The following is a 13,739-nucleotide window of genomic DNA, read 5'->3' on the forward strand; positions in this document are numbered from 1 at the left end:
GGCTCCTCAGATGGAGACTGAGGCTCGAGCCTCAAGGTCAGAGCTGGAGTATGCCCTTTTGCACACATGAGGAAACTGAGCCTTGGAGAGAGAACAGGCCTGGTCAAGACCCCATCTAGTCTGGGACAGGGGAGACGCAGAACAGAATGCCTAGGTGTAAAGGCTGTGCCTGGGTATGAATCCTGTCTTGGCTCAGTAAGTATTTGTTGAAGTAAAGGAGAGAATGTTGCTGAGCCTCAGTTTCATCATCTGCATAATGGGCACCCTGGAGGCTGTGGAGGATTAAATAAGAGGATACGTGGAAAGTGCTTAGCCCGGTGTCTGGTATTCAGTGAGCATTTGACTTAAAGGTAGCTACAGTGATTGTTTCTCAGACTCAGACCTCAAGAGCTCAGCTTCCCGGGGGCAGCAGAACTTGGCATGGCACAAACTAGTTTTTGTGTTATTCAGCTGAGATGATATATGATGGAGTCTCAGGCTGGGCCCCCTCCCCCTGCCTCTAGCCACGGACCATCTGATCTGTCACTGTGATTGACGCCTGTTGGGTGGCTGGGGCTGTTTTCTCTCTCTCCCCTCTTCTTCCCAGCCATATGCAAATGATTTTAGTTCAAGTAATGCGCTAATGGAAATCCTAACACATTAATAAATGTTTAGCAAGAGAGAGAGCATGCATGATCGTAAGCAATTAGACACTCAACGGAGGAGTTCTGTTGGCACAACTGTCTGGCTCTCTTTCTTTATTTTCCTCCATCATCTCCAAAGAAGTGCAGGAGGAGGCAGGGGGAAAGGGGTAAGGCAGGGGCCAGCTTCAGGACTCACCGCTGGGTGGCCTCTGTAGCCGCTCTCTTTTCTAGGTCTGTCTTCATCCCCCCAGTGTGGACATTTGTCCCACTCTGCCCACTTCACAGATGAGCTGTAAAGTATCAATATCTGATCACCAGGGTGGGTTTCTTATCTGACAGCCCAGTTCTCTTTCCCGGCTGTCAGGACTTTGCACAAAGCTCTGGATCATTGATACCTCTGGGGCAGGTAGAGTGGAGGGCAAAGGGAACAGGGGTCTCAGGGCAGGACAGATCAGGAGCTTCCACCCAGGGCTGGGTGAGTCCTTGGGCCCAGTACCTCCACCCAACCCCATGGCTGCAAAATGGAAATCATAATCCTTCCATCACAAGGCTGGTATGAGAATGGAGACAATATATGGAACTTGGCTGGCACAGAGAAGGTCCCCAATAAATGTCAGCTCTCCCTCCCCAGCCTCCCATGTGCTACTCACTCTTGCCCTTGAGCTGCTGAATTGGACATTGTTGATGCTCAGGGGCAGGGACCTTAGCAAAAACCTCAAACAGATCCACTAGCTTCAGGAGGTGGAAGGAAGGGGAAAGCCTCAGTGGGGTTGCGGCCTCTGTGGAGCTGGGGGAATGGGGTGAAGGAGGGGGGCCTGGCCATAGCTAGAAAGCAGAGGGTAGGCTCCAGAACCTCTGAGGAGAGGCCCTCTTTGCCATCTTCTTTGGAGCCAGGAACCTTATTTTCTGGTCGAGATGGAGCCCCACTAAACCAAAATAAATAAATACCCATTCCCCTACCCATTCCCATATTGCCATTTCGATTAGATTACATTTTAAGAGCAGGCAAACGTAATGTTCCTCTCAGATCAAATTAGAAACAGGTGCACTTTTGCATAAGGAAATTAAGTTGCAGACAATATGAAGATTTGCTAAAATGCAGACACTGATGAAAATAAGTAGCCCTTTTATTTGTAATTATTGAGGCAATCTGTTCGCAAAGTGTACATGTTAATGGTCTGACAGATCTGTGGACTCCAGCAGGCTGCCACGAACAACTCAGAGCCTCTCTGAAAGTAACAGATTTTTTTTCTTAGAAAATATATGTACATTCTCTTCTCCATCTCCTGGTGCTATTTACAAGGCCTGAAATGCCATAAATAGGAATTCCGTGGTTACACAAGGCCCCTCCCTAAAATACACACTTGATCTGGGCAGAAGACACATTCTGACAGTTTAACTCTTTCAGTTGAACTCTTCTTCCTTTGACAGCCCAGCCAAGTGCGAGGTGGCCCTGGTGGGAGCGCTGGTTCTGAGGGGGCCAGTCAGGGGCTAGGGTCGTCAATGCGCCTCCGACAGTAGGGGCAACAGGTGTGCTGAAGCACCAGCAGCTCGTAGTCCTCCGAGTGGAACATCTGAGGGGAAAAGGTCATGAGCCAGGGCCAAGGCCTGAGCCTGGCAAGGACTCCCGCCCTTCCAAGGGGAGGAGGCTTGGCAGTGAGTCAGGGCTAGAAACACCAGATCCAGAACACCTCTGTCTGAGGAATGAAAGGGAGGGGGAGAAGGGTCTGGGGTCTGAGGCCCCTTTTTTCTAAGTGAAATTCCAAGGTACATCACACTTGCCTGGGTCTCCCTGGTTAGGGGCAGGTACAGAGAGCACAGGGTCAGGGGTAAGCCCACTCCAGACAGCATTCAGAACAGAAGGGAGAAGAGGGAGGGCCTAAGGATGGCCGAGTCTCTTCCCAGCTCAGAGCCCTGGCCTTGGGATCACTTGTGCTCCTCCCAGATGCCAGGTGTCTCCAAGGGGACACTTGGGAAATGGAAAAGCAGCAGAAAGAAGAAACTGGTAGCCACGCAGGAGCTGTAGGCACAGTACCTGGAAGCAGGAGGGGCACATGGTGATGGAGGCATCCGGCAGGAGCGAGCGGAAGTACTGCCACTGCAGGGGCGGGGGCCAGCGTTTGATGAGGACGTCCCGTCGGCTCATGGAGCGCAGCACCGACCGGTTCACCACCACAGGCACAAACTCGGAGCCCCCTTGCTGCAGGATGGGCAGGTGGAAAGCAGGGGACACCTGTGCTCTCAGCCAGGGTGACATGTTTATATGAGTCACAATCCCAGAATCTTTGGGGCAACCAGGGAGGACCCCAAAGACTTCCCCTGCTGGGTACCTTCATAGAACCCTGCCAGGTCATGTAGCTCCTGCTAGCCATCTCTAGTGATGGGGTCCACGCCACCTCGACTCCACCGCGGCCCAGACAAGGAACAAGTCCGCTTCATGCCCAAGTGAGTACAGGAGAAGGGACCTCCGAACCCCCACCCAAGAGGCCTCATGCGCCTCCATAGCTCATCACTCAGAGAGGTACCCTCACCTCAAAGCTCAGCTTTGCCGTGAATGGATCATCATCTCCCATGGAGTCCACAGTCTCATCCAGCCTCAGAGTTTGGGAATCTGGAAGGGTCTGGTCAAGGACAGAACCTGAGGCTGAGCGGGAAATAGGCCCCACCCTACACCCAATGCAAGATTCACAGGCGCTTTCTGTGGGCCTGGTGTGTTTCTCCATGACTCTGTCTATGGAATAGGTTTCTAGATGGAGGAATGGAGGGAGTGCAAGCCAGGGAGGAGACAGCCCTAGACACACAGAGGCTGGGACCAAGCCCCAGTGCCCAGGAGGGAAAGGTGCTCTGGCGGGACCTTTGCTGTCCCACACAGACCACACCATGGCCCACAGGGGCCTGACCAGAAGCATCAAGTGAGCAGAGACTTTGGGCCTGCTGTGGGTGGGAGTAGAAATAATGGGCCAGCTGGAAACCATGGCCAGCAAACTTGGCAATTCCTGGAGAAACACTTAGTAATCACCGGGTTGCCTGTAGGCACTTGAGATGGACTTGCAGGTCCTATTTCACGGAGAAGCGGGTGAGAGCTCCTGCAAATCCTAAGGCCAGCTAGACCAGGATGAAGGTGCTAAGGAGCTGCCTCCTCTGCCAGGTGGTATCAGAAGAGCTGGTATGAGGCTGGGGCGGCTCGGGCTCCCACCAGGAAGAGCCCCAGGGTAATGGAGGCTGCTGGTGCCGAATCAGGTATGAGATGTGGTCCCACCAGGCAGCAACAACCCAGGCAGAGCATCTGATCTCTGTCTCCCATCTTTGGCAAACAACTCCCTGGCTTTTCCTTTCTCCTCTGTTCCTCAAAATGTAAAATGTGGCCCACAGACCAGCGGCACTGGCATTACCTGGAAGCTAATGGAAAGTCAGGCTCCCATGCACCCAGACCTGCTGATCCAACTGCTGTGTGCTAGCAGGGTCTGTAGGTGCTGAGTGTGCACAGTCACATGTAGAAGCCCCCTCCTGTGTCCAAATGGGACCGTGAACATGGTCCTAGCCAGAGGAAAGAGCTGAGGTGTGGCCTTTGACCCAAGCTGTCCCGGCAAGGATGTGCCTTGTGGTTTTGCTGTCATTCTGGGAGGAATGTCAGCCCTTTCCATGGATTTTAAGGCTGATAGGATGCAGGGTTGGTACTGCTGGTGGGATGGGATGGGTGCTGCCAAAGAATGAAGCCACTCAAAGGACAACAGAGCCGACAGGACAGGAGACAGCCTCCCACCAGTGCCAACTGAGCACCTGGATCCGGCTGAGTGTCCAACTATGGCTAGGCTTCTTTACAGCCTTTTGTTTGCTCAGCTCGATCATGATTTTTTCTGTCTTTTGTACACAAACGTGACCTGACTAGAAAAGTTGATACAGACATCATATGCTGTGTTGGTTGCTCATCAGCTTTGTGTGGCCAGAAGGACAGACGGTACCTTTTAGGAGCCAGGTGGGTGGGAGGCCCACCTGGAAATGAAGCGAAGGTGACTATCAAGGCACCGTCTCCTCTTCCACATGCCTCTTCTGGGCCTGTGGGCATGTACTGTCCCTTGGTACCTCTGTGCAGTGGCCAGCTCTCTCAGCCTGTTGCCAGCCCCTGTCCCTGCCACCATGCAGGCCTCTCCAATCACTCAGCAGTGGCCTGCCATGCCCATGCCTCCACTGGGCCAGCCATCCCCCAAGCCCCTCCTGCCTCCTGTCTTACACCCAGGCCCCATGCTCGGTTGGCACACACAGAGGTCCAGCTGAGCATCCAGGATACTGTTGCTTGTGATCTCTTGCCATTTGTTCTCACGCTTGTGTCTTGGTGCTTCCAGGTCAATAAGGGAGACAGCTTCTTCATCAGTGATCCCCTCTTCCAGATAGAATTCAACCAGGTGCAGCACCTCTAGAGGGCACAAGGCATGGGGAAGGCCATGGGATGGCTGCCTCAGCGGGAGCCAGGGCCTGGGATGCTCTCACCAGGCAGCATGAGGGGAGGTGCGAGCAGGCTTCTCACCCAGCAGCAGGCTTCTCTGTAAGCAAGGAGACCCATAGGGCCTCTTTCTGCCCACTGCAGGTCTGGAGGAAGCAGGCATGTACGCATGTGTGTGCATGTGTACATGTGTGCATGGGTGAAAACCAGTGGCCTTTAGCACCCCTTCTTCCCACTAATAGCCAGATGGGCTCCTCTACAAGGGAGGAGGAACAGCCTCTGCCCAGCTACCTGGAAGGGGTTTCTGATTCTTCGTTAATGTAGAAGGAAGCGGGACTTAAGAGCCCATCCTTGCCTTCCAGACCAAATGCCCAACCAATGGCATCTAGGGCATTTATGTCATGCAAAGCCCCATACCAGGCTCTGAGGGGCGGTGCTTCAAATTTGGGCAGCACTGGGTCCTATTTCTGGGAACCCTTTGTGACTGTGCATCTGGTGGGGTGGGTGTCACACTGTCCTCAGTTTACAAATGAGGACACGTGTGGCCAATCAGCAGCAGAGAGAGCCCAGCCATCCATCTGCACGTCAGACTCACCATAGGAAGAGGCAGAGAAGACGAAGGGCTGGCGGCAGTTGATGCAAACGTTGCCCAGGTTGTTCAGCAGTGGGTTGTTGGTGGAGCAGCGGTAGCACAAGGGCACCAGCTCCTAAAAAGCACAAGACCCACAACTGCCTGAGAGCCAAACCCAGAGTGAGGAAATGCTTCCTACTCTGATTTGTGGGCCTGGCTGCCAAGAAGCAAGGCTACCTGTGTGGGTGGGAAAGGGGCACCGGGCTTAGGACTCTATGCGTGGAGACTCAGGATAAGGGCCTACAGAGGCATCTGAGGCCCTGTCACCTGGGTCCCACTGCCCCGGACTCCTTCACAGGCAGGGCTCAGTAGCACATTTCTCCAGCAGGAATGACAACACCACAGCCACCATACACAGGACGCTTAACACACACCACGTACCCTCCCGCACACATTATCTGGGCTGGCTATTTATCCTGTGGGAAAACTATTATGTATATCCCCTTTGATAAAGGGGGAAACCGAGGCTCACAGAGATGGGAGACAGGCTAGGAAATGGTGGAGCTGGGATCCAAACCCAGGTCTGTTTGATGCAAGTCTCTGCTCTGAGCTTGAAGGAGACAATTGTGAGAGATAACAGGTTAAATTGGAAGAAAGGTGGCTGGGGCACAGCTGGGCTACAGATACCTAGAAGAGTGATAACCTGGTTCCAGAAGAAAGAGGGGATAAGGTAGGAGCTCCTAGGATGAGGTGAAGGCAGAGCCATCTGAGCATGCAGGAGCAGGGGGAGGTTAAAGGCAGAGCAGCATAGGCTGGGCTGTAGCCGACTCAGAGTCTCATGGGAAGGCTAGGCAGCAAGGGAGGGCAGGGCTCTGGAGCCCACAGGGGCCAGGGGCTGTGGCTGCAGCAGAGCTGGCTGAGTAGAGAATAGAGGTGGCAGAGAGGGAAAAGCAGGAGTCAACAAACCAGGGCTTGGGAAAGGGAGGAGGGCACAGGATCCTAAGACCATTGTAGTCATCTTTCAGATAGAACCCCGCTGGGAAAGAAGGCATCAGGGGATGTCCAGGAAGAGGAGTGGAAGCCTCTTGCCTGAGAGAGCTGTGCCCTCACCTCGCTGTCATGGAAGGGCTTGGAGCGGATGGTCAGGCTGCCCAGCTCAATGGACTTCTGGAACCTGGCGGGGATCTGCAGACCCTGCAGCTTGTCGTAGGCATGTCGGGCCAGCTTGTAGGCACCCAGGGCTTTGCTTTGCTTGGCCAGAGTGAAGAGCGTGTTCCTGCGGATGATAGGGTTAAGGACAGCAGAGGCCACACTGGGCCCAAGAGCTGGCACTGCCTATCCTCAGGGTGAGCCCTGTGCTGGCGTGCAGCTGGTGCTAGTGCCAGGAGGGTATAGATAGGAGCCTGAGGAGTGCTTTGCTCATTTGTGGGATGTAAGTGTACTTCTCAGATATCACAGCATAGGGATTTTTCCAGAGATAAAGACAGTGCAGTTTCCATTAATATTTTAACCTTGCTTAGGCTCTCTGGGCCAGCTGATGGCTCATCTTGTACCCTGAGTAGGCCAAAATGGCTCTCCCCACCTCACCCAGCCTGCCAGCCAGGTCCTAGAATGCCCAGCACCAAGTGCCATCCTGCTCTAGGCTTGCCAGGTGGGGCTGGTCCCAGACTGCCTGTGGAGCTCACTCAGATCCAGCTCAGAGGCCACTGGCTATAGGGCACTTCTCTCTGCCTGCACTTCACGGAGCCACAGTGATTTCTGAGAGGCAGCCTCCCCTATTCTCTGAGACTTTCCTCTGAGCTCCTCAATCTGAGGCGCCAGGCCTTTGTGCTGGATCCCAAGTCACCTTAAATGCTGTCTGCACCCAGGCCAGGCCTGTCCTTCCTTCTGTGTCCCACCTGTGAACCCCCTTCCCCACTTCTCCCTGGCAAGCCTCAAGTACCATGTCTCCTTCCCACTCTCCTTCTTCCTGATGCTCCTGCTCCCCACAAGCCCAGTGTGGCTCCTTCCACTCCAGAAGTTACATAGCAGTAAGCTTTCTTGTCTATGTCTCCACGGTCACTCCTCAAAGTCAGGGACCATGTCAGGAGCCACTTCCAGGTCCCCAATGAACAGTATAGGGTGCAGCTTAGGACAGGGGTTCAATCAAACAGAACTTGCTGGGAAGACTGGGCAAAGGTTCTCAGGCTCCAACAGGTGTGGCCTTGGCCACACCTCTGCAAAGTTCTCAGTCAACAACATACTTCTTGGTTCCCCTGGAATGTAAATGATGGGCCTGGAACCTTTAGAGAAGCCACTTCTCACCGATCAGTACCTCTGAGGCCTCTCCTGGGAGGGTCTTTTCCTTACAGAGAAAAGGTAGGGTTGGGGCTGGGAGGGGGCTGAGAGAATACAAGATTTAGAAGAGGATGGGGAAAATTATGACTTTTATGACCTTAAAAGATTTTGGTCATTTCCTGGTAGCTTCTGGAAGCATGGGTCCCCAGTCTTCCTCTTTAATGGCCCTTATAGTTCCAAAGAAGGTGAGGCCAACTCACATGGAGGCCCTCAGGCCACTACCTCTCCAGCCTGACTCCCACCTAGGGTGGGCTTCAGCGTCTCCCGTATGCCATGCTTACTTCACCTCTGTGCCTTTCCATGTGCGGGGTGCTCCCTTGGAATATCTACTCTACCATCTTCCCTGGTGCCTCATGGGATAGATGTCGGGTCTTCCAGGCAGCCCTCCCTTACCATGGCCCCAGCCTTAGCTACATTCCACACGTGGACACACCTCACATCCCACTTCAGTGTGAACACTTGTGGGACACTTGTCACCTCCTCTACTAGATAACAGCTTTGTCACCTACCACCTGGCCCGATGTCTAGGGCACAGCAGGTGCTCCATGTCCCGGGCTGAACAAACACCCTCTAACCTGCCCCCCAGGAAAATGCCCAAGAATCCAAGAGCTTCCTATATTTCTGTTATACCCTTATTTATGGGTTCCAGGAGGGCTTGGGCAGTGGACTGGTTAGAGACCCACAGCTGGGCTAAGCCCAGAGAGCCCTAGCAACTAATCTTCTCTTGGCACTGGCCCCCTGGCCTCCCTGGCGAGCTGCTTCTACAGTAAAACAGTAGCAGCAGAACAAACTCTCTCTCTTCCCTGAGGGTTATGGGAGATAGGGAAGGTTCTGCCAGTAAAGTGCTCTGGAAAGAGCTTCACAGGGGCCATTAGACAAGAGAGGTGGGACAGAGGGTGGGGGTGAAAGGATACACTTTAGAGATGCCCAAAGGGGTGTCTTTGGTCAGGCTGTGCAGCAGGAACCTGGAGATGTTGAAGAGGGTTTCGGGGAGATGGAAACTGAAGGGCTCCTCCTGCAGTGAAAAAGCAAATAGGGATTGAATTCTTCAATGATTCAGCTGCTGGGACAGGTCAAAAGGCAGACAACCAAAAATTCTGAAATATTTCAGTAAAAGAGCAGCTTCCCTTAATGAGCATCTACTATGCACTGGGTGCTTTACAGCTGTCTTAACAAAATTCTGTAAAGATGCACTTTCATCCTCACTGTACTGATGAGCAAACAGGCCCAGAGAGATGACTTGCCCAAGTCACCCAGCTAGAAAAGAGCCGAGCTAGGATTCAAACCCAGGTCTGATTCCAAAGCCCAAGAATGCCTCTCCTTGGCTGTGTTGCCTCTGGGGTGGGTTATGATTCCATTTCTCTGAGCACTTCAAGTTGTCTCCAATGAATTCTAAGAGAGAAGACCTTTTAGGCAATTTAGGACATGACCAGACCCTAAGCATGTCTTTAAATGGAGGTTGTTAACTCTTCGGAACATGAAATCATGTGCCTCTTCTCCACTCTCCAGCCGCAGTCTGGCTGCCCAATGCCCACCAGATGTGCACATGTGCCAGAGCTCCTCAATTACTCATCCCTGCACCCCCAGCACCTGGCACAGGCCCTAACAAACCAGGCACCAACACACACAAACAGGTCCTCTGTACCTAGAGGCTGCCAGAAGCTCCACACAGTAGACCACAGGGAATTTTCTATCATGAGGGGGTCCATAAAAGGTTAAGAATACCATTTTGAAGGGATCTGGCACATCGTATGCAAACTGAGACAACTGTAGATGACAAGATGAAAGCAGGCCAGCTCTCCCTCCCCTTTGAGCACTTACATGGTAATAAACTGACATTTCCTGAAGGGTCTTACTAGGCTGTACTCATCACCGTGCCAGCAGGACTTAGGCCCTAATTGGTCTAAATTTGTGAGGACTTACTTTACACTACTACTTGGGTTTGGAGCCCAGCATTCTCTCTTTAGCTCTCATTTAAATTTCTACAGTCTCTGTTAGTTCCAAGAACCCAAGAAAACCTGAGACTGCATCCTTTTCTGGGTGAGAGCCAGGGAGAAGCCCGCCTCTGGTTATATCATGGTAGGTATGGAAGCTAAGAACCATCCCAGGAAGAACAGAATTGGCCGGTGGCAGAAGGGTCCTCAGAACTAGCGCCTTTCCTCTGGGAAGGAAGCCATTATCTCACGAAAGGTCTGATGCTTCCCTCTACAGTCTGCTCTGCCTCAGAGCTGCTCTGCTGGGCCCCGATGCCAAATGCTAAAGTACCACCCACCTCCATGCCTCTGCACATGTTGTGACCTCTGCCAGGAATGCTGTTTCTCCTCCTCCTCTTCCCTTGCCCCATTCTTACTCATCTCCCTCCTCTTGGCTTAGGTTCACTTCCTTTAGGAAGTCCTCTTGGTTCTTTTAGTTTTTCCCTTAAGACAACTGGGCTATACCTGCTTGTTCACTGACTATGAGCTCTTCAGGGGCAGGGATAACATCTTGCTCACCACTATGTCCCAAGGTCTCAGCAGAGGGCCTGACACACAGAAGGGATTTGTTGAATGAAGGAATGGCCCAATAAAGTCTCAGATGGGATGAACAACCAGATACCCCAGCTGGTGTGAAGCTGCTACAAGCTCACAACTGCACAAAGGTCCTGGAGCAGAGCTCAGTTGTTACAGAAAAGAAACAAAGAGCCCAGCTCCAAAGTGGTTCAGACAAACTGACACTGAGCTGGGGCCCTGACTTTCCAGCTGGAGTTGAGTTTGGGGTCTTTCCCAGTGAGCACCTGATAGAAATGAGAGGCCCTAAAAAGACTGTAAGGGGCGATGAGTTCCCTTGAAACCACTGACTGTATGGGGAAGAGATGAGATGAAGGATTGATAGCTGACCAAGGCAGAGCCTAGCAGAGGAGTCTTTCTTACCAGACTTTCCTCAGAGACAAAGAATGTGCCGAGCACCCAGCACAAACGTGGGGGAAAGAGGTGCCCAGTGTGGAACGCAGGGCTCTTGAGATGGTCAAAGAACTGCAAAATGTTCTGCCCATGGAAAATTGGTTGGAAGCCTCCACGCAGGGCAGGAGAACAGCTGACACTCATCTGTGCCAAGTGCTTTTCCAATATTAACTCATCTAATCCTCACAACCCCACCAAGTAGGTACTATTTTTTTTTAAGTTTTTAAAAAATTTTATTTATTTATTAGAGAGAGATCACAAGTAGGCAGAGAGAGAGAGAGAGAGAGAGAAGCAGGCTTCCTGCTGAGCAGAGAGCCCGATGCGGGACTTGATCCCAGGACCCTGAGATCATGACCCGAGCTGAAGGCAGCGGCTTAATCCACTGAACCACCCAGGCGCCCCCAAGTAGGTACTATTATCACCCCTACTTTAAGAGAAGGAAGCTGAAGCACAGAGGCAAGTAAACAACTCGCCAAGGTCACACAGCAGAGCTGGAGTGTGCGGCCAGTGGTCTGCCTTCTCCAAGTTAGAGGGTGTGGGGGATCAGAGGCTAAGAGCACAGGCTCTGGAGCCAGCCCATCTGGTCTGGTCCTGGTCTTATTTAATATTTGTGGGATCTCTGTGTTTAGTGCCTCGGTTTCCTTATCTGTAAAATGGGGAGTAAATAAATAAAGGAGTAAATAAATTGATACAATAAAGCCTTCAGCACATTTCCTGGTAAACAGTAAGTCCTCAATAAAGGTTCGTTATTGGTATTATCCTCCTGGCTTATCAGCACAGGATAAGCTCTCCCTGTAGGTGCTTAATCAACATTTGTTGAGTGACTGAGGATACACAAAATGAGGAGGCTGATAACAAGCTACCACCTGTTCCCCATTGTCAGGAGATAGATTTAAGATGGCTTAATCAAAAAATTCAGGGAGTGACTAAAAAGAACTATTTGGGTCTCTGGAGATCAAGCCTATGCTCGTTCTTTTTGGTAGAGAAGGAAACTGAGAGCCAGAGAGAGAAAGTAAATAGCTCAAGGTCACATAGCAATTCAGAGGCAGGGCCAAGAAGAGACCTCAGGCCTTTGGTTAGAGATGGGGCTTCACCCACCTAGAATGGAACATCTACCCTTGATCACTTTATTTTTGTATTTTGTAAGATTTTATTTATTCATTTGAGAGAATGAGAGAGAGAGAGCACAAGCCCCGGGGGACAAGCAGAGGGAGAGGGAGAAGCAGGCTCCCCACTGAGCAGAGAGCCCAATGCAGGCTTGTTCCTTTGACTCTGGATATCATGACCTAGGCCAAAAGCAGACACTTAACAGACTGAGCCACCCAGGCGCCCCCACCCCTGATCATTTTAGAGATAACTCTTTGTCTGGCTAACCTGGAGTCTGCCTGAATTTTACAAACATAAAGCCAGCACCTAGAAAGTCCCATTCTAGCTCTGCCTCACTAATTCAGAAGCCCACAGCTTACAACAGGTCAAAGGGTAACTGAGGAAAATCAAAGTCCCAAACTTTGTCTCCAAGGAGGAGACCTGAATTTCTTGGCAAGTCATCCTGTCCAGTGGGTTTACTTTCCATCCAGAGGTCTGCTGCTCTGTAAGATGTGCCCAGGGCCCTTAGCTCAGTAGGCAGCACCCCCACCTGGCCCCCATATCCAGACCACCTTACCGTGTACCGCTGAATGGCATGGTAGCCATGGTACAGCTCGGCCAAGTGCTGGAAGTGGCGAAACTTGTCAAGCATCACGTCCTTCTGGGCAGGGTCTGGGGTATGCAGTGTCGGGGGGGAGGGTGACAAGAGGGGGAAGATGGGTCAAGCCATGTCTACAAGATAAAGGCAATGGCAACACTGCCAGTGTCAGCTCTCCCCCAGTATCAAGACCTGTGCCAGGGAGACTGACAAAGAGATGAAGTGATAGAAAGGTGCTGCTTAGGAGCTGGGACTCCCCAGGACAGGGAAAGTCTCAGATGGGCAGAGCATGTGGCCACGAAAAGTCTGAGTACATTTCTTGCAGGCTCTCCCAGATCTAACACTACAGCCTATCAGGTCATTCCAATGGGGAGCACCAGTATGAAAAGGGTGATCACTGGTGTGCAGACATACCAGAGGAGCCTGGCGTGGAGGATGAGCACATGTCAGCTTTACTCATCTCACCTCCAGCCTCTTCCCTCTGTGTCAGGCCTTATCCAAAGCACAGACCACTGGCCAGAACAGAAATATGACACCTTATACCTGGACCTAACAGTTTCCAAATCATAACCACAGCTTCTGTGAGGCTCACAGCAGCCTTATGAAGAAAGTAGGATAGGATTACCTCCAGTGCCACATATGAGGAGGTAGAGTTTAGGAAGAAATTGTGACTCGTTACAAGTCACCTAGCTGCCTCCAATTCCAGTGTTTTTCCCACTCCAGCATGCTGGCCTTAGTCCAGTGAAGAACATCTCCGTGTCCCCTCTGCTTCCAGAACTCCCTCAGTGCATGATGGGAAGTCTCAAGAAAACAACATTGAAACTATTTTCCTGCCTGGAATGAGTGAGAATCTGGAGTGTGTTACTGTAAAGTGATCTCTTTCTCATCTTTCCATTTAATTAAATTTTTTTAAAAAGTGCTCACCTGGGTCTGGTTATAGGCTCCCAGGTAGCAGGGGAGAGAGATGTTCTGAATTAGCAACACAGGGCAGGACCTCCCAACCATAACCCCAGGATGGCCCTCATCCCATCATTAAACTTATGGGCAAACTGGAAAAAGATGACACACCAGATTATGCCGCTGCAAGACAGGGTTATGGACAATACACCGAATAAACAAGCCTAGGGCTTTAATTAAAACGTCC

General features: G+C 51.7%; 1 protein-coding gene across 6 annotated transcripts in view; it reads right to left on the minus strand.

The window, feature by feature from the left end:
• Positions 1–1,732: 1,732 nt before the first annotated feature.
• IFT122 (intraflagellar transport 122) overlaps positions 1,733–13,739 on the minus strand; it is a 71,958-nt gene continuing 59,951 nt past the window's right edge. For all 6 annotated transcript variants that reach the window (XM_044252945.1, XM_044252947.1, XM_044252946.1 and 3 more), the window contains 8 exons: positions 12,575–12,669; positions 8,887–8,987; positions 6,746–6,911; positions 5,660–5,771; positions 4,912–5,037; positions 3,155–3,234; positions 2,659–2,823; positions 1,733–2,197 (listed from right to left, as the gene is read on the minus strand). In XM_044252945.1, the coding sequence (XP_044108880.1) occupies positions 2,108–2,197; positions 2,659–2,823; positions 3,155–3,234; positions 4,912–5,037; positions 5,660–5,771; positions 6,746–6,911; positions 8,887–8,987; positions 12,575–12,669 (935 nt within the window). In that variant the 3' untranslated portion in view covers positions 1,733–2,107. The remainder of the gene's footprint in view (positions 2,198–2,658; positions 2,824–3,154; positions 3,235–4,911; positions 5,038–5,659; positions 5,772–6,745; positions 6,912–8,886; positions 8,988–12,574; positions 12,670–13,739) is intronic.

Source organism: Neovison vison, chromosome 6, assembly GCF_020171115.1.
Source record: "Neovison vison isolate M4711 chromosome 6, ASM_NN_V1, whole genome shotgun sequence".
Taxonomy (NCBI): Eukaryota; Metazoa; Chordata; class Mammalia; order Carnivora; family Mustelidae; genus Neogale; species Neogale vison.